Source organism: Eublepharis macularius, chromosome 6, assembly GCF_028583425.1.
Source record: "Eublepharis macularius isolate TG4126 chromosome 6, MPM_Emac_v1.0, whole genome shotgun sequence".
NCBI lineage: Eukaryota > Metazoa > Chordata > Lepidosauria > Squamata > Eublepharidae > Eublepharis > Eublepharis macularius.
Genome location: NC_072795.1, coordinates 36,201,856 through 36,228,653, shown reverse-complemented (window position 1 = coordinate 36,228,653; position 26,798 = coordinate 36,201,856). Strand labels below are relative to the sequence as shown.

The window sequence follows — 26,798 nt, the reverse complement described above, 5'->3', positions numbered from 1 at the left end:
TAGATCTCACTCCCATCCCACATAAAGTGGACAATCCAATCTAAAGAGCCAAAGAAGTGTGCAGGCAAAGTACAATGAATTCTCCTCACAAAGTATAAAGTATATCCTCCAACATCACTTTTGACTCCACCAGGCACAAATAACTGAAGTGAGATCAGTTTGATGTAATGGTTAAGAGCACGGCTTTTTTTCAGCAGGAATGTGGTGGAACAGAGTTCCGGCACCTCTTAAAAATGGTCACATGGCCGGTGGCCCCACCCCCTGATCTCCAGACAGAGGGGAGCGGTATGGAGGGCAATCTAAACTCCCCTCGGTCTGGAGATCAGGAGGCGGGGCCACCAGCCATGTGACCATTTTTGAAGAGGGCAATTTAAACTTTTAAAAACTCCCCCTTTGTTCCAGCCGACCCAAAGTGACATCATTGTGCCGTCTTGAGTTCCACCACCTCTTTTCCCAGAAAAAAAGCCCTGGTTAAGAATGGCAAGATTCTAATCTGGAGAACTGGGTTTGATTCCTCACTCCTCTGCTTGAAGCCAGCTGGGTGACCCTGGGTCAGTCACAGCTCTTCCAGAGCTCTCTCAGTCCCGCCCACCTCACAGGGATAATAATATGTTGTGGGGATAATAATAACACACTTTGTAAATCACTCTGAGTGCACATTAAGTTGTCCTGAAGAGCGGTATATACATCAAATGTTATTAATGTTGTTATTATTATTATTGACAGAAGAGTGCTTGGGGAAAGGGACGGAGGTTCTTTCTATCTAACAGCAATCCCCATCCACACATTCCCTTTGTTTTTAACTTAAATTCCAATCCCAGCCCACTTTAGATGCAACTGGAGCAGACACAGTTAAGGAAACACATTCACTATTGATACAGCACACACACATGCCTGTCCAAAGTCATTCCAAGTTCTTCTGTGAAGAACTGTGCCATAAGAATTCAAGAGAAAGCAGTGAAACTGAGTAGGAAACAGAAAGGCAGTATCTGTTGGCAACAGTCAAGATTCTGGCAGTTTCAGACAATCAGTGGCCCTAACATCACCAATGACATGGATGCGCTGTTTGCGAGCATCAGAACCTTTGCAAAAGCACTGCCAAGCCATGAGACTGGTGGCAGTGGAAGAGCACTTCCCAGGTGCACAAACAGGGTCTGCTGTGTCTCTGAAGCACCTACGAACCGGGAATGCAAAGGTGTGTGGGGGGGGGGGGTGTCTCAAACTGCAAAAGTCCTTGAAGATAAATTCTTGAGAATAATTCTCAGTTCATGAAAACACAACATAGCAATAAGATTACCAGCTACAATGCTGCATAGGAATATACAGGAAGATGTGACCCTTCATGCAGGTAGGTCACAGGTACAGTTGCCTACCTCCAGGTGGGTACTGGAGATCTCCTAGAATTACTACTGATCTTCAGGCTACAGAGAGAAGTTCCCCTGGAGAAAACGACTGCTTTGGAGGGTGGACTCTATGGTGTTATACCTCGTTGAGGTTCTTCCCCTCCCCAAACCCCCCTCTCCCCAAACTCTACTCCCAAATGTCCAGGAACCTCTCAAACTAGAGCTGGCAACTTTATCCAAAGGTCATGAAGAGCTTTAAAGGTGAGCACAAGTACCTTGAAATGGACCCAGAAATGAATAGGCAGCCAGTGAAAGGACTTCAACTTGGGAGTAACACCATTTCAATGGCTAGCCCCTGATAACAGATGGGCTGCAGCATTCTGCACCAACATACTGACAACCTTCCACTCTGAAGTTTTGGACCATCTCATTTATGATGAGAAATAATGATTGTCTGCAATTTCTAAGAACACCAACCTCATGTGCCCCCAAAAGGGGAGGAGGACAATGCATGTTTATACCAGTTGACCTTGGGCCAGTCATTCTCTTTCAGCCTAGCCTACCACATTAGGTTGTCGGGAGGATAAAAATGGAGAAAGGGAGAACCACGTAAGCTGCCCTGAACTTCTTGAAAGAAGGGCAGGATAAAAATGCAACAAACAAATAAGCAAATAACATGCATGTAGACAGAAGTTGCCTCATTGGCCCATCTAGCCCCATGTAATCCATGCCCTCAGGCAGAGTTTCTCTAGGTTGCCAGGCAGGGGAATGGAATGGTGTAGGCAGAGCAGTCGAGTTAAGGAGTAGTGCTTGGTTTGTCCACGTCTTCTGAAGTCTCTGGGGTTCAACCGGGGTCCTAAACTTCAATTCTCTTTGCGGTTTTTAATAAAATATCATCCAGCTTTCAATGCTCATTTGTGACAGCAGTTTGGCAAACATCTCCATCCCAGGCAAGCAGAATCCTTCTGGCTCCCTGACTTAACCCATTAAAAACATGGTTACAGCAACCCAAATCCTCTTTCAACTGTTCAGGATCACCACAGTTCCTCCTATTCCGCCCGTTAAGTCACTTGCACCATAGTTCTCTCTTCCATTTTTTTCAAAAAGTCAAGGGATCCAAGAGTGAAAATCTCTATTATCTACACTGGCTAAATTGATTAGAAGTACCTTGCATTTGCAAGCTCTCTTGCTCCGCATACAGCAAAGATTTACCTCATTCCTGATCATGGCTGGCATATAGCAGTGCAAAACATATGGGATAACAGTTGCACACATCCATCACTCGACTAATCTGTTTGCGATGACCCTTCAACATTCTTTAGGTAATAATGCCCCCAGGCACTAAAGTGGGAGTAAATTCATCTGAAATCACTGGACTTACTTCTAAGCAATGTGTTAGGACTGGGGTGCCATTCACACTTAAGTGACTCTAATGTCTTTCCTGTCTTGCCCAAATCCTCTCTAGGCACCTATCCCTCAACTTAGCAAAATGATGTTCTGTATATATCCCATTGCTATATCCAATAGTAAACTGATTGGCCTCTAGCTGGACAATGAAATCAGCAAATCCAGGCCACCCACAGATCTCTCTACCTATCCAGGTGACTGACTCCTTGGGTATTTACAGAGAAAAAACATGAGACTGTAAATTAATCATAAGTTTAAAAAACTTAAGATTAGCCTGAGGGTGAAATATACTCCAGAAGGAACAGAATATTGAAGGCAGCTGAGCATCAGTTAAAGGGGAAAATAGGAGAGTAGAAATCAATCTGCTTGAGTCCTTGAAAGTTCACAGAATCCAGGAAGAGGAGTTTTTGGGTACTGGGGTGGGGTTTCCTACTTGTTTCTCCCTCCCACAATTTGCTGCAGGCTCCGAGCTTCCATTAACTTGTTCATACACCTAATTACTTCTTTGTCTATACAGATCTCTGGCAGTGCAGATTTTGTCTTCTTTTCAATTTTCATTTCTCCGTCCTCATTAATTTCTGAAAATCCCTTATATCCACCATACAGCAGTCCACCGAGTTAACTCACTTCTTTTCTCCAGTATCTCTGGGCATGCTCATTTAAGAACCCACCTTTATTCTACTTAAATTCATCTGGAATGAATGAGGGTTCTTCGTGTGTGTGTTCATTCATTCATGATAACCACTGCACACATGTTCAGAATAATACTGTATCTTATAATGTATTCAGTATAAGATACTCCATACATAAAAATATACAACTCTTAGTGTTTTCATTTACCTGATTATATGTAAAACAAAACAGGAATATATAAGAAAATAATCCTAAATTTTATCAAATTTAGAGATCAGAGGACACATTTAATGTTAATAACTAAAGGGATATAAACAAATCAAATAAATGAATAAAATATATTCAAGTACACTCACTATTGTCATACCACTACGAACTTCTTCCAAAGAGGTTAAGTTCTAATATAACTTTGAAGAGTATTCTGTAGAAGCAACAGTTAATATGTCCCTAGCTAATCCTCAGGCCTTGCCCTCACAAGAAGTTATTGCAAGCAAGAGTGCCTCTGAGCATACACAGAGCACCACATAACCTCAACTAGTACTATTCACATATCTGGGAATCTTAGGAAAAGGGGCTTCCAAATGAGAAGGTACGGTTTACAGGCAGATCATACCTGCTCTAGAACCTCTCATTTTACGAAAGAGTGCGTATGCAGTACTAAAAGGGAAAACAGTGATCAGTTGAGTCAGGGCTTATTCCCAGAGCCTACTTCTTGTGCCAAGGCTGATGTTAGTCCCTGGGTTGCAAAAAACTGAAGCACTAAAGAAACACCTCTGAGCATGTACAGACTTGCCTCTCCTCCCTATAATAAGAGCCGCTTCATACAAGTGAAAATCCATTCCACAATAATTACTTTCAGGTAGGAAGTGAGAATGTTCTCTGGAGCAGAGGATTTGCTCATGTGGCACGTGGCCCTGTTTTTGCCCTGTAGCGAGATACACACATGCATTCAGCAACTGGTCTCCCTGACAAAGGCCATTTCCATGTAGAGAATTCATCTGGTGTGAAGCAGCACTGAGTAACAACTACACTCACAGTTTCAAGTGCCCAGGGCATGCCCTGCAAGCAGGGAGCCCTAATTTCAGAAGCTGAGCGCTGCAGTGTTCCAGTATCTGCCACATACAGACAACCTCTCAGCCCAGAGTTGTCCCCACTCCCAATCCCGCAGCTATCCTGCCCCCTCTATACTTACTTGAGGAAGTATCTCTGGCCCGTGTGCGTGAGCGCCATCTCCCAGCCAGGAGGCAGAGGCAACTCATCGGTCACGTCGTAGGACTGCTGGCGGAGGTGAGCGTGCTGCTGAGCCGAGTTGGGGGTGGCTCCAGCCCCAGCGCCTAACTGCAGAGAGGCGGGCGAGGAGTGCGAGCGGACGTGGTGGACGCCGACCGCGGCGCTGCTCAGCCGGGGCGGGTGGCTGCCCGAGTCGGTGCTGGACTGCCTGGAGTGAGAGCCCGAGTCCGGCTCCTTAAAAAAGGATTCGGGCAGGATCTTCTTCCTCCACGAGCTAGGCTTCGGGTTCATCACCGAGTTAAAGAGAGCCTCAAGGTCTGTGTCCAGGTCTTGGGTAACATGGATCACCTGCTGTCCCGGCGGGGGAGGGACGGGAGCAGGGTTCATTTTCCCACCTCGCGCTGGCAGGACTTCCTTGCAAGAAGTCCGGCAGAGAATCAAAGCAGGAGGGTCAGGATCTCACCTTCAAACGCCTTGCCAAGTGCTAACCTCTCTCCCGCTCGTCCTCCCGCAACTCGACAGGAGGGCCAAAAGATACCAGGCAGCCCCCAATCGAGAGACAAGGCAGTCAGCAACAACCAACAACTCTTCAGGCCACTTTTCCAAAGGCCCCCACCAGCAAACCCACGACGTCCGCCTCTTCCTCACCCCCAAGTTATCTTTATCTAGTTGGTCTTTAAGGTGCTGTTGGGCCCGGATCTTGATCTTTATTTTAAGGGGTCTCTGAAAGCAGAGGAAACCCGTCCAAGTCAGGCCCCGACGGAAAGTTATGCAATCCCCCCCCTCCCGCAACTCTTGAGACTTATTCCAATTAAACCCTAAGAAGGCAGTTCCTTTAAAGGACGTAGGAAAAGTTCTCCAGCCGCTGCTGTCACGGGAGGGAGGGCTCACTCGCTGCCGGAATTCCAAAGGGGCCGGGGGCGCGAGCGAGGATCCGGGCGGCCGAACGTTCTGATTTAGAACGCGGGAGGGTCGGCGAGCGTTCTGATTTAGAACGTTCCGGCTTCCTCGGCGACTGCAGCGTTCAATTCCAGGCCTGACCTCCTGTTCCTCCCGCTGGGGTTGCGCAGAGAGCGATCACGCTCGAAAGTGGTGAATCTGTCAGCCTTTCTTAAAAGGTGGGGAATAAGAGACTGCGGGAGGGGGTGGTTATATGGTCTTCCCCTTTTTACATACCCATCTTCGGGCTCTTGCAGCGCTAACTACTTTCCACGGAGGCTGCGCCAGCACCGACTGCTCGCCGACTATCCCAAACAAAGTTACCCAAAACTCTCAGAGTTGGGGCGGCGCGGAAAAGTTTGGCAGCTGCATTATTCATGAGCTCCGTGTCTGGGACCAGCCCAGTTACGCGCTACGCCCACTCATAGTCCTCCCACGGCTCAGTGGAGAGAGCCAGACCTCCTGGATCGTCAACTGGGCCGCCGGAGCCTCCTGGGGGTGGGTGAAGGGAGTTTGTTTGTCTTTCTCGGGAATCTCAGGAGGAAATCGGCTCGGGCCGGGCGAGCGCTCCGGCATTCCTCCACGGCTCCCTCGGGCCTGCTGCTACAAGGAATACTAGCTGGGTACCTATCGCTCGACTTCAGTTCCAATTAAGGGAATTTTCAGATTCGCTGCAGCTACCAAACTCCCTAAAGCCAAAACATTTCTTAGTTATAAAAAAAAAGGCGTTTTAATGGGACTTTCGAATGCAAAAGGTAGTTTGAGCATCGGGTTGCCAGCCTTCAGCTGAGGCCTAGCGATCTCCCAGAATTACCGATCTCCAGGCATCAGTTCCCCTGGAAAAAATGGCGACTTTGGAGGGCGGACTCTGTGGCATTATTACCCACTGATATCCCTCCCACTGATATCCGGACTGGCTCCACTGCAGGTTGTGGGGCAGTCAGAGGGCTCCGTCATTATTGTGTACATATAGGAAACTTTGTCTCCTTCCTAAAAGGAATATTCTCATCTGTCAATCAACATCATGCAACCCTCTACAAGAGCTTAGAAGAGACCCTGTGTGGAATGGTAGCTCTGCTTTGGTTAGGTATGGTGCCCCCACTCCCATTGCTAGAGTACTGGTACATTCTGTCGACAATTTGTATGGCTGCAAGTCACCATGAAAGACTGCTAAAAGTGTCTGAAGAAGGGAGCCCTGGCTCTTGAAAGCTTCCACTCTAGAAATCTAGTTGGTCTCTAAGGTGCCACTGGACTCAAATCCTGTTGTAGTGCAGAGCAACACGGCTACCCACCTATGCTAAAAGTGAGTGGCGTTCCAGGGAATGGAGGGAGCTGTTTCAGATTCAAACCGATTTTTATCTCCTTGCTTTTAATTTCTGTTTCTTAGCGTTTGTCTTATATTTAAATAATCTCAGCAATAAATCAATGTTGGAGCCAACCCTGGAATAGCATCTGTCTTGTACCCCCAGAAGTGGCATTTTGGCACAACTTTAAGGCATCCATTTTAAAGCTGCATCGTCACCATCACACACCCTGTACCCATTTAGAAAACCCTTCTCCAAAATCAGTGTTGATAGATACACATGATTTATAAAGAGAATGAGGACACTTCTAGGTTCAATTCCCCAGCCACCCACACACATCATGGCAAATAAACTGTTACTCTTTTAGACATGACTCAGTAGTGAGAAGAAATGGGCTCCCAGGGGAATGCGCAGTCTTGCATTTCACAAAATCTGGCTTGGAAGTTCTGACTTGCAGGCATGAGATGGTGAGACTGGGAAAGGAAGGTCTAGGAGGTGAAACCAGTTTGCACCCTAAATTTTGTACACAGACCCTTTCCTGTCTATTACACTTTGCCCCAAAAATATTTCCACTAATCTCAAATTTGCTAGTTGCTGCTTAAAGTTACACGACTCCTTGGTGAGCAAATACATAAGCTATTTTTCTTTTGGTGAGGATAAGGCATTTGGTACACAATCCAGATGTGTGGTGGTGGGTATCTTTATAAGATTCTGTATGAATCTGTTAAAATATTCATACTGCACCTCACTTGGCTTACTGTGATGTGTAAACAACACAAAGCCAAAATAAAACCACAAATACCTCCCCCACCCAGCAGCCAAGTTGCCTAAAGATCTCCAATGAGGGTGCTCCCCCATCACTTCTCTAGGGAGACTATTCCACAGAGCGGGAGCCAAGGTGGAAACGGCCTGGGCTCTGGCTGATGCCAGGCAGACCACTCTTAAGTGGGGGAACAGCCATCAGATGGCAGCCTGAAGACCATAGTTGGTTTGCAGGAACTCTGTCATTCAGCTATGTGAGTCCAATGCCATGAAGGGCTTTAAAACACCTTGGAAACAAACTGGCAGCCTGTGTAGTTGTTTCAAAACAGGCAGCATATGCTCCCATTGCCTAGATCCTGACAACAATCAGGCTGCCGCACTCTGGCCCAGCTTCAGTTTCCAGGTTGTCTTCAAGGGAAGCTTCATACAAAGCATGTTACAGTAACACAACTGTGAGGTTACAGAATTATGGATCAGTGTGGCCAGATTGGCTTAGTCTAAACAGAGAGAGCTGGTGAACTGAGCATAGTTGACAGGCCACTGTGATAACCAGCTTTTCAAAGAAAGATGGATCTACGAGTACCCATCGAGCTCTTAATTTGTTCTCCAAAAGCCAAATCCATCTAACACAAGTGGCTCCAACCCCTCTGGAAAATTAGCCCTTCTGGCCTGCATTACCTCTGTCTTGTCTAGATTTATCTTCAGCTTGTTCTGCCCCAGGCACCTGACTACTGTCTCAAAACACCCATTCAGAACTCGGATAGATGCATCTGGAGGCTTGGACAATGAAATACAGAGCTGGGTTTCATCTGCCTATTGATGACATCCACAGCTGTATTATTAAAAATCATGGGTGAGAGAACAGTGTGACAGTCCACAGGACAAATCCTTCCCAGTTGATTCTGCACCTCTGGTGAACACTCAGCATCCAATCAAATAGAAAAGAGCAAAACTACCTCAAGGTTGTACTCGAGAAGAAGTAGCAGGCCCTTCCTGGCATTATTTACACAATCCATCCTCTCTAATGGTGTAAGAGGGATTCCAGCTAGACATTATCGAGCTCTTTCCCCCTCCTTTCCTTAACAATGTGCACTGCAATGCAAAATAAAACAGAAGTCCAGTGGCATCTTAAAAAGTAATATGTATTCCAGCATAAGTTTTTGTGAGTCAGAGCTCTCTTCTTCAGACACCTTGAAGATGTAATTTTCTGAACTTCTGTAAGGAAAATTACAGGTGGGGATGGAAGCAAAGAAATGGAGACAGACTTGGTGTGAATGCAGTCTTAAGGTATGATTCTCCATGTAAGGTACTGGAACAAATTAGGTTGTTACACATAATGAGAATGATCAGAGGTTCCAGGTTTCTCTCACGGTGGTGGAAAGTGCTATTAAGTTGCACCAAGAGACCAATGTAAGTGGTTTGTCAGTGCCTGCCTTGTAACCCTGGACTCCCTTGTTGGTCTCCCATCTAAGTATTAACCAGGGGTAATGCTGCTTAGCTTCCCAGATCTGATGAGACCAGAATAGCCAGGACCATCCAGGTCAGGGCTCATAGGGTGCAGAAAAAAAGAAGTGTAATGAACCTCAGCTATTGCAGCATATGGAAAAAACCCTGCAAATCCATTGAAGTCCTAAGAACATATTTCACTTCGGTAAATACTAATTTAATAAAATTACTCATTTAGTCTTAGACTTTGTGCAAGTACTTTACTTAGAAAACAATCTCTACTCCACAAAATACATTTAACCTCATCCACCAGAGCTTGTATTTGACATCAACTATTAGACACATTGGGATCTTTAGGTGAGGAGGGCCAAAGAAGCATCTGCGGGAAACAACATTATATTTACTCTGACCAACAGCAGCGTCCCAAAGTTTTAGGAGACAGTCTCTTTTGACCATTCTGCTATCTAAGATTAATTTTAACTGGATATACCACCGACAGACCCCATGATGGTTTTTGCAAAAATCATCTAATTTATAGAGGTCACAGGTAGCCATGCTGGTCCAAAGCAAACCCCCCAAACTATCAAATCTAACTCCAAATAGTACAAAATTGTGTGCAAACTTACAAGTTGTCCAGAATTCTTCATCAGGCTGGATGGTTTTTTTAAGGGGGCAGGAGGAGAATACAAGGTATACATGGCTTTGACCAGCCAAATAATGGTGTGAATTCCAACATTAATATTTCAGATGTGATTCTCTATGTAAGGGACTGGAATAGATTCATCTGCAGCATACAGTACTATACAAGGTAGAGGATTACATACAAATCCATAATAGAGTTCATTCACTTACCTCATTTACACCAATTCAATGTAGACAGATTACACATAATTATTAAGAATTTTTTTATTACCTACTACAAAAACTGAACCATGCAACGTATTTTCTTCAACATGAGCAGTCCCATGGCCTTAGCCATGCACTTGCATGAGCAATGTAGCATATATACTGTACATTCAGATAGAAAGCTAGCAATAAGTCCTACCATCACAGAGGCATTTTTTTCAGGTTACCTGTTTGAATGTCATGTTATCCTAGGACATCCACTGAAGACAGTTCGAGTGCAGGAGACAGGTTGTGTGAACCAGAAAATCATGTCCCTTATTATAACATAGCAATTTTCACCAGAGGCTGCTGTTATTTACTTATAAACGTCAGCACCAACCAGCAATTATGGCACAAGGAATGTTTCGTCAGTATAATGGAGTAACAGATTGCACAAGGATTAAATAGAAATGGCAGGAAATCATATTACTGCTTAAGTGTTTCTTGATTCTGGTGGATCAGAAAAAAAGGAAGGGAAAAATTTGGTCACTGTGCCAATAAATAAGTGTTATGCAAAAGGCAGCTCTGTGTAATTAGAAAAACTCACGCGTTCAGCTAATTAATTTACATCTGGCTAAAGTATATGACAATTACACTAACTGGCATTAGACGGCATTATAGGGAGAACACCCAAGCGAGTTGAGCCTGTAAACATTGCCTCAGGATCCTGGCACAGGAAAGAGTTCTGACTGATCAAGCTGCTTTCCTGTTTTGCGAACACTGTTGTCCATAATTCCATTACGTTTACTGAGGTGACAAACACTATTTGATGTTACGAACTATTCGCCTACAATGATTTGTTTTCATTTCCCCCAAAGCTTGTTCCAGTTGCTGAATCAGGTGGAGCAATGTAGCAGGGTCAGTTTGTAATATTCTGGTTGTTTGGCTTCCATTCTGGTTAAGGTGTAGTTTTAAAGTCACAGCTGGCTTAATCTGTTGTCTCAGACTTCTGCTGGCAAGCTGTTTGAAGATAGAAAAAAGCGTTGTGGAATTAAGAGAAAATACGTAAAAGGAATGCCTAACGATCATATATACAATTCAAAGAATACACAATTCAACAGTATTTATAGCCTAATAGCCACCTGTTTCTCCATTTTAATTAATTTACAGTATACACCATTCATTTAAACCATTTTATATTATTGTTCCAAAATTAAACACAGAATTTAAAACCACAGATAACAATTAAGGCACCATCCACTAAACACTGAATCCATAATTCAAACAGATTAAGGAACCAGATTTTAAGAGGCTGTGGATTCGCATTTTAGCTATTGTTGATAGTTTATGGTAGTATATAAATTTATGTATGTGTTTTAACATATTGTAATCTGCCATGAGTTCATTGTGGGTGAAAAGTTGACTAAAAACACTCTAAATAAAAACCAAATCTCATCATCCTTTTCATCGCTGTAATTTCCCTTATATAAATACATATTTCCAGGTGTCTTCTTTTGCTCTTGAGGCTTAACTAACCAGGCACTTGAAATGTTCTTTTGTAGGCCTCTTCTGGTAGAGGAGGAGCATAATAAGATGGAAAAACAGTACAAAACCTTCTATGCTATTGTTTGGTGGTGGCTTACAACTAGAAATGGATAAGCTTTTTGCTCATCACCTTGGATTCCAGCTCAGTAAAACTGAACTTTGAGGATAAATCATCAAAAACCTTGTTTTATTCTATCTAAAATCCAAGCTCAGAACACTATGGGGCACTTAATGGGTTATAGGTGTCTCTTTTCCAGAATTCCCTATCTCCTTTTCCACTCTGCCTCCTGACAAGGAGCTGCGGCAACAGAAGCAGTCAAGGAGAATGAAAATCCTTAAGTATCACTGCAATTTTCTTCTCTCTTCCTTTTCTCTCCCTCTTCTAGTTGGGTTGAATAAAGTAAACAGTAGTTAGTGATCTCTGGAAATTTATGTTCCCATAACACCAGACATGCCAGAATTCCTGATATTGGAACATTAATTTCCAGATGGTAACAGGTACTAGATACCTGGGATGAATTGGAAACAAGAAGCACAAAAGAAAACAGAGGGGTACCAATTTTTTCCTCCCATTGACTGCCTTCTGCCATCTTCAGTCACTACCCATCAGCAGGGCATATACATGGGTGGGGCAGAAAAAGAAAGGAGGGGAAGAGGGAATTCTTCTCTGGTTGAGATTTACCATTCAGGCCAGAGAGGAATTTAGTGGCTCATCTCATTTTGAAGATGGACATGCTGAACTGCTGAAGCTTGAACTCTAAGCCACAGGCATACACAGTTTGTTGGCCTCTCTATTTATGACTCCACCCTAAGGAAGACTATAAGATGACCTATTGATTAAAAAGGGACTTGCTCTTGTCACCCATAGCTCACTGTTTCTCCATTAGTGACACCATAGCTTCATGCTAGTATGATACCTATTAGAGGAAACAGAATGGGAAGAAGACTGGAAGGAAATCACCCTTATTTAGAAAAAAAAACTCACGCTGGCATAGAACTACTTGTAGCACAGGAGGCCGTAGCTCTTGGGAGAGGGTTTTCTCCCAGCACACAAGCATGTACGTTTATGGGTGAGGTATACATATACGCTTGGCTCTGAATAGCATACTAATCAGTCATCAGTCCCTTCTTTTTCCTGGTTGAATTATAAGCTAGCCATTTTGTTTGATCTTGTTACAATCAATCTAATTTCTTAATTTGGTTCTTGAACATTTATTATTCATTAAGTACTGTTTTCAGCAGTAGATTATCAGATGCTATTAAATTCTTTCTGAAAGTGTTAAATGGGTTTGTAACTAGCTGACAGATTACACCCACAGAGCGCTTGTAAATGATTCCTCATCCTCTTGGAAAGGAGTGACAAATGGAGTGCCTCAGGGATCTATCCTGGGTCCTGTGCTGTTTAGCATGGATGAAGGAATAGAAGGGATGTTCATTATATTTGCAACAAATACAATAGAAGACAGAATCAAGATCCAAGATGATCTTGACAGATTGGAAAACTGGGCTAAACTAACAAAATGAATTTCAACAGAGATAAATATAAAGTTCTGCATCTAGATAGGGAAAAAAAATCAAAGGCAGAATTATATGAGAGAGGAGACTTGTCTTGGCAGTAGTGTGAAAAGGATTTAACGGTTTGAGTAGACCATGACACTTAACAGGAGTTAGCAGTGTGATGTGGTAGCTAAAAAGGCAAATGTGATTTTGAGCTGTATTAACAGAAATATAGTATCCAGATCAGGTAAAGTGATGGTATCACTGTACTCTGCTCTGCTTAGACCTCACTTGGAGTACTGCATTTAGTTTTGGGTACCGCAATTTAAGAAGGATGTTGACAAGATGAAATGTATACAAAGGAGGGCTACAAAGATGATGAGGGGTCTGGAGACCAAGTCCTATGAGGAAATGTTGAAAGAGCTGGGTATGCTTTGTCTGGAAAGGAGGTGACTGAGAGGTGATACAATAGCCCTCCTTCAAGTATGTGAAGGGCTGTCAGAGGATGGAGCGGAGTTGTTTGCTGTTGTCCCAGAGGGTCAGGCTGGAACCAACAGGTTAAAATTAAATAACAACAACAATGTACCGCCCTTCCAGACAACTTAACACCCACTCAGAGCGGTTTACAAAGTGTGTATTATTATCCTCACAACAATCAGCTTGTGTGGTGGGTGGGGCTGAGAGAATTCTAAAAGATGACCTTTGGGGGTAGTTTCCAGCTTAATGTTTCTGTTTGTAAGTGCTCTTTTATTGTTAATCATATTTAACATTTTGTGAACAACAGTACAGCTGCCTCAATCACCTTGAAGCTGCAACATTTAACATATGTTCTACTGTGATAGATTTACCTAAAAGAAGCCTGTGAATTTAGTAAAGAGGTGGACTGTTACCTGTACATCTAGGCGCCATTCAAGACTGTGATAACTAGGGAGCTTTGGTTCCAGCTCACTCAGAATACTTCTAATCTCTTTTCTGTTGTCAAGGTACAGCTGAAGTAGTAAGGCGTTCAGTCCCTCGGAGAATCCCAGTATAAGTACAGTGTCTTGGAAATCTATCTCAGAAATCTAGAAAGTAATGACAAGCAGAATTATTTAAGAAAGAGTTCTCAGTTGCATGAATTCTATTTTACTTAGAGTCTTTGCATTACTTGCCCTGACTTACTATAAAAAAATGCTTGAAGGACAGGAAACATTCAGTTACGGGGTTCGACCCAGCCAGCTTTTTTGCTCAAGTTCACCCAATTCCCCATCCCTCCTACAGCCCACATCCCCAAATGTCTTTGTCCATGCAGTTCCCAGGATCCCCACCATAGCCTTTTTTTTAGTAGTCAGAAGGGGCTTCCTTCTCCACCAGCCAAAAAGTTGACTGGATCCAGCCCAATAGCTGCACGATACTAACACTAAATGGCAAACACTACATGGCAAAAGAAGTCCCAGGTTGCCATATAAAATAAATATACAAAGTGCTGAATCGTTCAGATTTAAACCTTTTAATGTGCCTGCGGTTGTATGAAATCGCTTTAACAGTGATGCTATTTAATGAACATTTTGGTTTCCTTTTATATATGAAGCCAAAAGGGAGGTGAAAAAAAATAGCTAAAGCCCCTTACTGGCTTCCCATGACAAATATACTGCACTTATTCTGCAATAATTTTACTGAGAAATTAAACTAATAAATGGGCAACATGTTTGAGCTGTCATGATACAGACTCAGGACAACTTTTTATTTCTTTTTCTTTTTTAGTTTGAGTTCCATGTCAGCTTCCCAGCCCTTAGCACTTAAAGTTAATGCAAAGGGAACCCTGCCTCTGTCTTAAGTATGGTAAAGTGATAAAGAGCAGGCCATGGAACTGTATGCTTCATCTTCTTTCCCCTTCCCTTTTTTCCATTTAAGAGTTTAACCATGTTACTCCACCCCCCCAAAATCAGTCATGTTGATGCTAACCCAAGTCCACTTCTAAGATAGGGGTTCAAGTGTGAAAGTGGGGGACAGAGTACATAATCCTGCAACCCATTCCCCATCTCCTAACTACAGGTAAGGGAGGCGCAGCCCTACATCTACAGTTATCTGTCTGTCTAGCACATTTTTTATTCTACTCTTCCTCCAAGGAGCTCAGAGAGGTGTACATTGTTCTTCCTTTCCCATACTACCCTTACAGAAACCCTCTCAAGTAGGCTACACTGAAAGAGTGATGGATTGAAGGTTATCAAATAAGTTTCCTATCAGAGTGGCGCTCAATGTGTGTTCAATCACCTGCCCACAAAGAGTGGCTTTTCATATTGTTCTGAGTACAATTCAAGACACATGTTAGATCCTACCAGCATTTCCACTGGTGAGAGATGGAGGTGGCACCCTTCTTCTCCTTCAAAAAAGCTATGACATGGGTTATGGGAGCAGCATGGACCAAAGTCATGTCAGACAGGAATTGCAGTGAGGAACAGAATTGGACAAGATCAAGCAGAAGGTGGTAGGATCCAACCCCCAGTTTCTTTTCACTATAAATATTGTATGGTTTGGCCCCTGAATATGTAGTTCCCACTAGTTTCACACTAGTGTATGCTCACTGAAACTAACAAAGTTTAAAATGGTAAAGCAGTTTCAGGATTGCAGTCCAAGAGATGGTCTTTTTAGGTTTAGTCACAATCTTGTGGTAGCTGATAATCTCTCTCTGAATAAACAAAGGCCTCTTTGTTGCTCCCTTGTCGCTTCTACTACATTTATCTGCAGCCTTTGAGCACAGTGGATCATACCATCTTGTTGAGACATTTAGAGGCTGAAGAAGGTATCATGGGATGTGCTCTGAACTGGTTGAAACCGTTACTTATAGACCAGTTTCAAAGATTTGCTAATGGAAACCAGTTGTCACCAGTGTGGGCCTCATCTTGTGGGTTCCATAGGGCACAATCTCGCTTACTATTCAACATCTGTGTAAAGGAGAAATTATTCATAACTTTGGGATTGGGTGTCATCAATATGCTGATGACAACCTCCTCTACCCAAATCTCCTGGCGATACAGGAGCTTGAACTACTGCCTGATTACTGTGCTTAAATGGCCAAGAGTGAACAAACTGATCCCGGACAAGATGGAAATAATGCTAGCTAGCAAGGTTGAGGCTTTGAAGGTCATTGTACATCTTTAATGGAGTTCAGATGACCCATGCTGACTTGGTTAAGAGCTTAGAGGTCTCCTTCCCACTCCAGCGTTACTGCCAGAGGGTCAAGTAAATGCAGCTGCAAAAAAATGCTTTCTTCCACCAAGCCTAGAAAGATGGCCTCATACCTTAACTCAACCAATCTGGCCACCTGAACCCATGGCACAGTAACATCAAGACAAGACTGTTGTAATACACTCTACATGGGCCTGCTTTTGAAGTTAACTTGGAGACTCCAGTTTGTATGGAAAGCCTCAGCTCAGTTATTATCAGGAGTTAGATAAAGTATGCACGTTACATACATTCTGTAATCACTCCATTGGCTGCTCATCAGCCACCAAGTTCAATTCAAGGTACTATCTATCCCATACAAAGCCCTCCATGGCCTTGGACCCTCATATCCAAATGATCGCCTCTCCTTGTTCCGCCATGACAGTTTTGCTTATCTGTTCAGGGCTTTCTGCACATGCCACCCTACAAACAGGCAAGATCAGCAACCATCCCTACACATGCTTTCTCTGTTGTGTTCCCCACCTTGTGGCATGGCCTGCCGGAGATGTGGAAGACACCCACACTTCGGTCACTCCACAAACTATGTAAAATGGAGTTGTTCAGGAGGGCTTTTCCATAAAGTTAATAGGGCTATACTCTTAACAAAATAGTTCAGGAAGGTGCTTTATAAAGGGAAAAGAACTGCAGACTATACTATTGTGTAAAGGATATATTATCAGTTTGCAAACCATATTATGTAGTCACTGCACAGTTTCTATTGAGGCAATTCTTCATTATAGCTGCGCTCTGTATCATGTCAAATATACTATGCTCACTCAGATTTCCGTGATCCTAGTACATGCTTATCAAAGGTCCCTTCATGTTGATTGTATTGACTTATATTGCGTAAACGAGTTTTGAGTCTCAGTGAGAAAGGCAGACTATAAATATAGTAAATAAATACATAATCAAAGGCACTCTCTCAGCTATTTAACCATATGCCTAGACTACAGCACTGAAGACCAAGAGAGTAATAGTAATCCCCGTAAAGCTGCTAAATTATATAAAATAAATAAATGCTTCTGTGCCTTTTAAGAACAGCTTATTTATTTCATTTATAGCCCATCCTTCTCACCAGTTCGGAGCCAAAGTAGTTTACATCATTCTCTGCTCCCCCATTTTATGTCCACAACAACTCTGTGAGATAGGTCAGGCTGGATGTGTGTGAGACTAGTCCAAGATCACTGAACAAGTTTAATCTGCACAAGTCACCAGTGACACTTTTCACAACATTATTTTAATTAAAAGGCTGTTAAAGGCACAGAATACAGGCTAGGAAAAAGTGAGCAACTACATGGGGGTTGCAGCAAAATATGGAAATTTGTAATCTAACTTTTTTTTTTCAATTAGTAGAAGTTACATGCATTCTGTAATCACTCCATTGGCTGCTCATCAGCCACCAAGTTCAATTCAAGGTACTATCTATCCCATACAAATTCCTCCATGGCCTTGGACCCTCATATCCACATGATCACCTCTCCTTGTTCCACCATGACAGTTTAAGTATCTTTAAATATTTGAAAGGCTGTCATTTGGAGGAGGGCAAGGAGCTGTTCCAGCTGGCAGCAAAGGATAGGACCCGAAGCAATGGGCTTAAATTACATGCACAAATATTAGGAAAAACTTTTTCACAGTCAGAGTAGTTCAAAAGTGGAATCAGCTGCCTCGGGAGGTGGTGAGCTCCCCCTCACTGGCAGTTTTCAAGAAGAGGCTGGATGAATACTTGTCAGAGATGCTTTAGGCTGATCCTGCACTGGGCAGGGGGGTGGACTAGATGGTCTGTATGGCCCCTTCCAACTCTATGATTCTATGAAGCAAAACCTTGATCATTTTGCTAAACCATACAATGTGAATGACTCTTACCATGAGTTTCGAGCTCTCAGTGAGAAGATATGTTAATCCCTCTACTCCATGCTGAATTGTGTCACTACTAACATTAAGTTTTCCTGGAAAAAAACCCAGAAAAGATACAACACTTGAATAAGCTGCAGAAAGGACTGAGCCATTATGATATACAGAAGGAGAAATAACTAATAAAAACTGCTTCCGCTGCAAACCTGGACACACTTACTAAGAGCAAATCCCATTGAACTCAGCACAGGATTGTACTGTTAGCATATACTTAAGCAAGTGTAGATGGGTATACATAACGGAAAACAGAGGCAGAATGAGGCCTAGACACAGAGATGATTCAGACTTCCATATGACCATATTATACTTAACTGCACACAAAGAGCCAAACCATTTTATGTAGAAGGAAGAAGGTGGTGGTGTGGAGGTGGAGGAAGGGACCTTTAAGACTTACCCCCTACACAGTTTTCCTGATCAGAACTGCTTCTCATCCCTAGCCTTTGGATTGCTCTTTTAGAAAAATTCTCTCTCTAAGGAAGAAAGAGCAACTGGGAGATGGGAAATTTTGAAGGTGAAAATGGCTTCATAGGAGAAAGTGTTGAACACTGATGTTCTGATCAGCACTGCTGCTCGTAGCAGTGATCATCCACAGGCACCCTGATGTGTCCCCGTGGCCCATACTTCTTCCCCAAAGCAAAAACATCCTGACCTTTTCCCTACCTCATTGGAACAGGAAGTACTTCAGAAGAGCCCACAAAGCATCACCGCTGTGTCTGTAGGGAGCACCCATTTAGGGACAGCTGCCTTCTCATATGAGATACTTGGCTTGGAACCTCCTACATTTGTGATTGGCCCCTACCTCAATGGGAGCTATTTTGCGGATGGCTGTGCCCCCTGCCCCAGCATCCATTCTGCAGCAACACTCCCTACCTGTTCTCAAAATTCAGTATGGTCCACAGGCTATATCAAGGCTGGGGGAGCATTACAGCCTTACACAGGTCCCCCACATAATTCAGAGTTTGGTGCAGAGACAACTGGAGGATGGAGCCATAATAAACAGTGTTTTATTTCTTAAACACAACTCTGCAAAGATCCATTTGATAACTTGCCAAATCTTTGGACCCAGAAAAATAAAATTTTAACAGGCACCATCTTGACAAATAATTGTCAGAATGGCTCAAGGACCCATTTTTATGTTTAGAGAAGCAAGGGGTGTGGTCCTACTAGCACTTTGCCATTTAAAAGTGCACAGCTTTTGCATATTTTTAATTTAGGAATCAAACAGACAGTCTATCATCTGCATTTTGATCTTGTGCTGTGCTAGGAGATATGTATCATGCACTTTTTTTGAACGTTTAGACTAGATGATAATCTTTAAATGGGATGCATCAACATCAGTGAAAGCTCCATTCATGTCAGTGTAATTTGCACTAGTGCGGTAGCTTAAGCCCTGGGAAGAAAGTTGCTTGTTGCTACAATATAAGAGACTACCAGTGCAGTTCAAAGACCATATATTTCAATGACTTAGAGGGGTGTAACTCTGTGTAGGACTGCACTGTAACATCCCAAGAGCTTTGTTGATATGAGCAGAGCCTTTTGCAGGTGCTACCCTGCAACAACTGCCCATACATGTACATTCTCTGTTGCGGCCCCCAACTTATGGAGCGGCCTTCCAGATGAAGTCAGGAAATCTCCACTTTCCTGGCATTTTGCAAACTATGAAAAACTGAACTATTCAGGAAGGCATTTCTGCAAAGGCAATAGGGCTTTATTTTAAAAGATGATTCAGGAAAAATGCTTTAAGAAAGGGAAACAGACTGTGGCACATACCACAGAATACCACAGTATATGTATGTATTATTCTGTTACGTAATTCCTGCATTGTTTAATATGCCATGCTAAAATTTATGCTTTGTTTCCGCTTTGTTTCCAGAGCTTTTATTTGCTTTTGATTTCTGCATCCTTATCTTATTATACTGGATAAAGGTAAAGGTAGTCCCCTATGCAAGCACCGAGTCATTACTGACCCATGAGGGGACATCGCATCACGACGTTTTCTTGGCAGACTTTTTACGGGGTGGTTTGCCATTGCCTTCCCCAGTCGTCTATACTTTACCCCCAGGAAACTGGGTACTCATTTTACCGACATCGGAAGGATGGAAGGCTGAGTCAACCTTGAGCCGGCTACCTGAACCTGCCTTCCGCCAGGATCGAACTCAGGTTGTGAGCAGAGCTTGGGCTGCAGTACTGCAGCTTACCACTCTACGCCATGGACTGGATGGCCCATCCTAATCTTATTATATTGGATGTCCCATCTCTATTGATTGCTCCAAAAAAATTTAAATAATTTTCCTGTTCCATAAAATACAGAGCATGTCTGTACCAAGGTACTGAGTCAACTAATGTCATAATTGCTTTTAAGTGCCACAAGTCATTTTGGCACCATTCCCCTTATTCTTACTTGCTGCTCCTTCATAGATTTTCGGGTTTGTGCCTTTCCTTAAGAACTCCATTGCAATCCGCCCAAATTCACTGACAACTGAAAAACAAAATAAAACAAGGAGGGGAAATCATTGGCAGATCTCAGCAGCTAAATTATGGTTTGGTCGCAGCCTTGCTTAGACATCTCACATGGAGCACCCAAACATTTAGCACGAAGCTTAGAATTCCAGGATAATTGTATGGGCATTTCAGCAATGCATATATTCCACTGCAGCAAATGACTACCAGAAAGCCACAACACACTCAAGTGTTCACTACCACTAACACACAACTTAATATTACTGATAGTTGTCATGCTGATTATGTTTATGTTTATTATTAGATTTATATCCCGCCCTCCCCACATCGAGGCTCAGAACAAGCATTTAAATACAGATTTAAAATAATAATAATCCATAATGTTTCCAAAGCCCAAACATTGGTTTTTGTGAATCCTCCTTTATTAGGAAGTGACACACATAAGGTTTCACAGTAAGCAATAACTGTATGCAGGAGCACCCTGCGCAGTTGTTTTAGTGCAGTAGCATAAAATACTTGGATTACTGGCAACTTCACCTGTGTCATTTCCTTTTCTGTAAGGCAGCACTTTAGCCTCAAAAAACCTATTCCCTTCACATTCTACCATACAACCAAGATCTCCAAGGTAGTTTAACTTACAGATTTCATTTTCTTTTTTCAAAAGAGGCTTATTTCGTTCTGTACTAAGGCACACCTGCCTGCTCTTTTATATTAACAGCATCCTGCAAACAGAAAACCACAGCAAGCAAGAAGAGGAAGTAGAACTTCTCAGGCAGCTGTGGTATTTCTCCAGTTGCATAGGTTTCCCCCCCCCCCACGCCGCCTTTTGTGAAGGAAAAACTCAAGATGGAATCGGCCACCTCAGTCTGAAGTGCATTCTACCACGTCACTGTTATTCTGTCACTTTATCCTGCTGCACGTGTGAACCAGAGCTAAGCTTGCCATTCTCCTGTTTTAAACACCTACGTATCAGGCAGAAGTTCAAAAGGAGCCTTTCCCAATTTTGGAGGAAGGTTATATCAGCACAGTTTCCCTGCAAACTAGGAAATGTTCAGCCGAATCATTTCATATCTGTTCTCAGGGGGCTCGAGCGTATCACAGGATACAACTGTGCCTTTGGACTGTGCACAGGCGCAGTTCTCTGGCGCAAGAGGACTCCGAGCCGCGAGGCGAAAAGGGCGGTGAAAAGTACCTGAGCTCTCCACCTGGGTAAGGAAGCCCAGGTGCTCCTTGTGCTCCTCCGAAAGCACCAGCAACATCTTCCCGACTAAGCACCTCTCGCCGTCCAAACTCGCGGCTTCCTGATTGTGGTGTGCAGCATAAATAAAATTCCCCCTGAACCAATTGGAGTCACAGCGATGGCCGTTCCGGTGGAGAAGCAATGCTTGCACCGAAGGATCCGGCTGTGGTTCAGTCTTCGAGACGACACCCAAACTCCCACTCTTGGATCTAGCTGGCTTGCGAGTTGGTGACACAACGGTCAAGTGTCGTGGTGGGTTTGTTCTTTCGTAACAGCTACAGGGGATGGGTTGGAGAATTGTTGCCTAGCAGTGCAATCCTAAACGAAATAAATGAAGTCTGTGGTAAGGTTGCCAACCTCCAGGTGGGGCCTGGAGATCTCCCAGAATTACAATTGATTTCCAGTCTACAGAGATCAGTTCCCTGGAAAAAATGGCTGCTTTAGAAGGTGGACTCTATAGCATTATACTGCACTAAGGTCCCTCTCCTCCCCTAACCCCGCTCTTTCCAGGCTCCTTCCCCCCCAAATCTCCAGGAATTTCCCAAAACGGAGTTGGCAAGCCTAGGCAACGGTTTTAGGGTTATTGCTTTTTTAAAAAGAGGATGTGGTACTCATCATATTTGCTGCATACCCACAAATGTATAGGACAGACAACAAAAGTTTGAAGCTGATAATTTTTTAAAAAACTATTTCTTATAGTAGGCACTTAAATTAAACTCTTCTCACTCCAAAGACTGCAACTTTGAAATACTTATTATTTATGCAATTATTTATACCTCACTTTTCTCCTCTATGGAAACTCAAAAGGCTTGCATCATTGTTCTCCCCTCTTCCTTTTTTTTTTGAAAAATTTTTATTGTTCTCCCCTCTTCCATTTACAGCAACCCTGTGAGGTAGGCTAGGCTGTGTGTGAGTGGCCCAAGGTCGCTTAGCAAGTTTCTATGATAGAGTGGAGATTCAAGCCTGAGTCTCTCAGATCCTAATCTGACACTTTAACCTCTGCATCTCTTGTCTAATTTGCATGTAATTTATGCATTCTATGGGAGTGGATTTTTCCTGTTCCCATGTAGGCAAAACATTAGTTTTGAAGCCTGACACCCTTGTGGCAGTAAGGATACCAGTGCCATAACTGGACTTTTTGCATGTCAGAAAGCCTTGATTATTGCCAGAATGTTCCACTTATATGCTTCTCTTTTGCACCTGGCTGTGAATGTCTGTTTCTTTAAGCAATTCTCTGGAGAAATGGCAAGAAATAATCTAAATAAATAACGCTTTGTCATTCCTTTCTCTTGTCTGCCAGGAATCCCAGGCGAATATATGGTTCTTTAAAGAAGATCGTGTTGAGACAAAGGTCTAGGTGGGAAGATTAGAGGTCAGCAACATAAATATGAATATTTTGCTTCTAATTACTTCTTAGAAAGCGACAAAGCTGTAGTTTGATTGCTTCTTATTTTAAAATATATATGTTTGTTAGATTTAACGTATTCTTACTTTGAGTGCTGGGAAACTACGTTCAGTCTGGCTGGGTTGGTTTCATGTTGAAAGCAGTCCAGTGGGTGTCTAAAAGAACAGCCTGAAGGAAACTGATAGTGCCATCGTAAGTATAGTTAACACCCTTCTAAAAATCCGTTGAAGTCAATGGGATTGCGCTGCCATTTATTGTTCATGGAAGCTCCACCCACATTCTGTTTTCCAAAGATTTATAAAGAAACACTCTTCTTATAACTGTAGCTTCATCTCAGTATCCAGCCTGAAATACTGTGCTGGTTGGGACTGTCTCTGCAACACATGGAAGTTGTTTTGTAACACTATTACTAATATTTATACAGGCATATTATTTTTTATTTATGTCATTTATAGTCCACCTTTCTCACTGAGACTCAAAGTGGATTACACAGTATGAGATTAGTATAGTCAGTTTCATTAATTATCACATTTTTATCCTTCATTTCCCTGGGCAACATATATGGTTTGCTTTTCCATCATTGTACCTTCGCAACACCCCTGTGAGGTGGTTAGACTGCGAATGACTGACTTAATGAGCTTCATGTCTAAGTAGCGATTCAAACCAAGGTCTTAGCATTCCTATCCTAACCCAACACCCCTATTCACATAAGGCTCATAAGACATACTGATTTGCCTTATAATCCTTTCAGCATTTGAGAACAGGTTAAGGGCCGATCAACATTATGGTGTGATTTTTCCTTCTGCCTGGATTGCACTGTCTGTGATTTGACCTAAAAATATAGTTAATTTTCAGACAAAAGCAGTTGTTGGCCCTTCAAATTGGATTAACATGTACACTGTTTTGTGTGTGTGAGAGAGAGGGAGTGTCATGGTTCCAGTCTGGGCTCAGTGAAAGTGAGGACTCCTCAGGAGGAGTGGAGCCTCGTGGAGCCAACCCTGGCTCCTCAGGAGAAGAGAAACTTCGTATAACCAGCCCTGACTCAGCTACCACCGGTGATCAGGAAGAACAGCTGCTGGCTAATCACAGTCCACAGCCAGCAGCTGAGGTAGAGCCACCAGCACCCTCCAGCTCCTACACCCCAGGTGAAGCCCAGCCAGGGATGTCTAGCACCACAGGGGAAGCCCAGCCAGAGGCTCCCCCCCCCCCCAGGTTCGCCCACACCCAAAGAATGCCGCAGACAAAGGCAGAGAGTGGAGCTGCAGGAGAGAAGGCGCAGTGCTCGCCTCCTGGGACAACGGCAGCTGCTTGTGGATAGTGACAATGAGTAGCATCAGGATAGAGCCCAAGGAGCTAGCTGCAAACCACACCTGGCTATAAAAGCCAGTCTAGAGGAACTGCCAGGTGTGGAAGCAGTGAGTTGAATTCCTGCTACTGCTGCGGCCACTCCCTTGATCCTTGCCTTGCTCCTGTAGCCTTTGGACCGTGCCCTGTCTCTGCCCGCATCTGCACCTGATTTTACTGGTACTGACCTGCGAACCCCCGGATTTGGCTCTCGGACTTTGGATTTTGGATTCATGCCCTGACCCTCGACTGGACTTTTGACTACTCTGTTTGGGCTAGCCCAGCCCACAACAGGGAGGGGGAGAGAGCTTTCAACTGACAAATGGATCCGTGTGAACAGCCGGGTCCCCAGTTCTTCAAAAATTATGATGGCGCTCCCCGGATCAAGAGGCGGAGCCCAGAAGAGGACCAGGGGTAGATGCAGGAGCTGAATCCAGCTTGGGCCTGGTATAAGAACTGAATATAACTTGAAAGTTACCATGTACAAAAAGGGAACAAAGAGAAGCTCTGTTCACGCATTACAGTGAATGCATGTACATTCTACTGGTACTTGTGTACATCTATTTGTAAGAAAGAGCTAATGAAGAACAGTATCTTGATAAATACCGAGTTTGAATCACACACTCAACTGCACATGCATTGAATGTAACATGAGAATTACTCAACACATGTAAAAAGAAAAAGTTTGTACATGCATTCACTGTAACTTGTGAACACAGTGAGTTGCACCATTTCACATATAAGTAGACTACAATCCTGTTCAATAGCCACATAAAGCAGGAATTAAACAACTGCTTCCTTTGCTCTCCTCCCCACAACTCCCACTGATGTTCATTAAAATCCTTGGAAGGAACCACGACAGTTAAGTTGATTATATCTTGTATTTAGTGGCTAAGAGGCACATTCATTTCTTTAGCAAAAGAGAACGAGCATGATGCTTTTGCTGTGTTCCTAAAATGGATGTTAGGCCGAGGTCTTTGTAACATGAAAAAATTAAAACAAAAATCTAGTTATATCTTGATGCTGCGTGCTGATATGGCTTTCACAGGTGACTGCATGCTTTACTGAGACTCAGCAATATTCTCACAGGAAATTCTTTGGATATGGGCTTGGATCCTGCCTAGAATTTCCTCAGGTCCAAGGAAGGGAGCTTTGCCAATTTCCCCCTCTCTGATTCCTCCTCCTACTCTTCCTGGGAGAGGCTGAATTGTGGACAACATTTGGAGCTGCCATAGGGAAACTGACAAAAATCCTCCCCCGCAAACAGTCTTGGAGAAATTCTAAGTAGGGTCCAAGCCATGCTTAATATCAGCATTTTTTCATATGAACAGTGTGCACTGATTTACTTTTGAGTGTCTCTCAGATTCCTTCATGGAAGTCTGTGTGAAGGGACTGAAAAGAGAGCCAGTCAGAACTATTGAGTATGTGGATGGGTGCTGTGTGGAATCAAAAACTATGCTAGATCTTTCTTGTACGCCGTGCCAAATCAGTCCCCAAGACTGCAGTTAACATTCCTTGCAAGATGAGATTACCATTTCATATGGTGCTTCAAGGAAATAAGCAGGAAATCAATTATTTCTTTCTTAGTCAACAAGAACTTTTAAAATTACTTTGTCGTGACCAAAGAGTCTGTGTGTATTTGAATTGTCAGAAACACTGAATAAGAACTGCTATTTTTAAGTGCAGAAGCTTTATCATATCCTTTATTATTTAGTTAGCAGAGGCCAAAAGGGTATAAGATTTCCAAGCAAATTCTGAAGCAAACCTTATCTTACTAGTGGGATGAAAACAGATGCCTTAAAGCTCTCAAAAGAATACTGATTTCTCCTAGGAGGGAAATATGATTGTCCAAGAAAGTTTGAAGTGAATGAAATTGTTTTCCTTGCCACTTTGAAAGCATCTCACGTTGCCTGTAGGACTTCAAAAGGGATTTTAAAAGTTGCTGTGCTAAAACCAAGTTCTAATTCTTTAACTGTGCAAAATAGTAAAGAGTCCAGTAGTACCTTTAAGACTAACCAACTTTATTGTAGCATAAGCTTTTGAGAACCACGGTTCTCTTTGTCAGCTGACAAAAAGAGCTGTGGTTCTCGAAAGCAAGATGCTGTGATCATCCAGGAAGATGCTGAGGGTCTTTTTAAATAAACATAGAGTAACTTTATTTAGGAAAAATGAAAAAAGGAACACAAGCCTAACAGAAACCTGCATAGCAGTTTCTCTAGCCAGCTTGCCCAGAGACATGAGGAACATCTAAGCTGGAGCTAGTCCAGATTCCAGTGCCTTGGAATTAATATAAAACCTGAAGT

General features: G+C 43.1%; 2 protein-coding genes across 2 annotated transcripts in view; both read right to left on the bottom strand.

Annotated features, from left to right (window-relative positions):
* The window catches only part of WWTR1 (WW domain containing transcription regulator 1), a 106,405-nt gene extending 100,547 nt beyond the window's left edge, over positions 1–5,858 (bottom strand). The window contains exon 1 of the mRNA XM_054982589.1: positions 4,576–5,858. Within this exon, the coding sequence (XP_054838564.1) occupies positions 4,576–5,000 (425 nt within the window). The 5' untranslated portion in view covers positions 5,001–5,858. The remainder of the gene's footprint in view (positions 1–4,575) is intronic.
* A 3,451-nt stretch (positions 5,859–9,309) lies between these two features.
* COMMD2 (COMM domain containing 2) lies at positions 9,310–21,805 on the bottom strand. The gene is made up of 5 exons (XM_054983245.1): positions 21,699–21,805; positions 20,448–20,525; positions 17,999–18,081; positions 13,822–13,995; positions 9,310–10,909 (listed from the first exon to the last, which is right to left on the bottom strand). Exons 1-5 carry the CDS (start codon positions 21,763–21,765, stop codon positions 10,712–10,714), a joined length of 600 nt encoding a protein of 199 aa, XP_054839220.1. The 5' UTR covers positions 21,766–21,805; the 3' UTR covers positions 9,310–10,711.
* Positions 21,806–26,798: the final 4,993 nt, after the last annotated feature.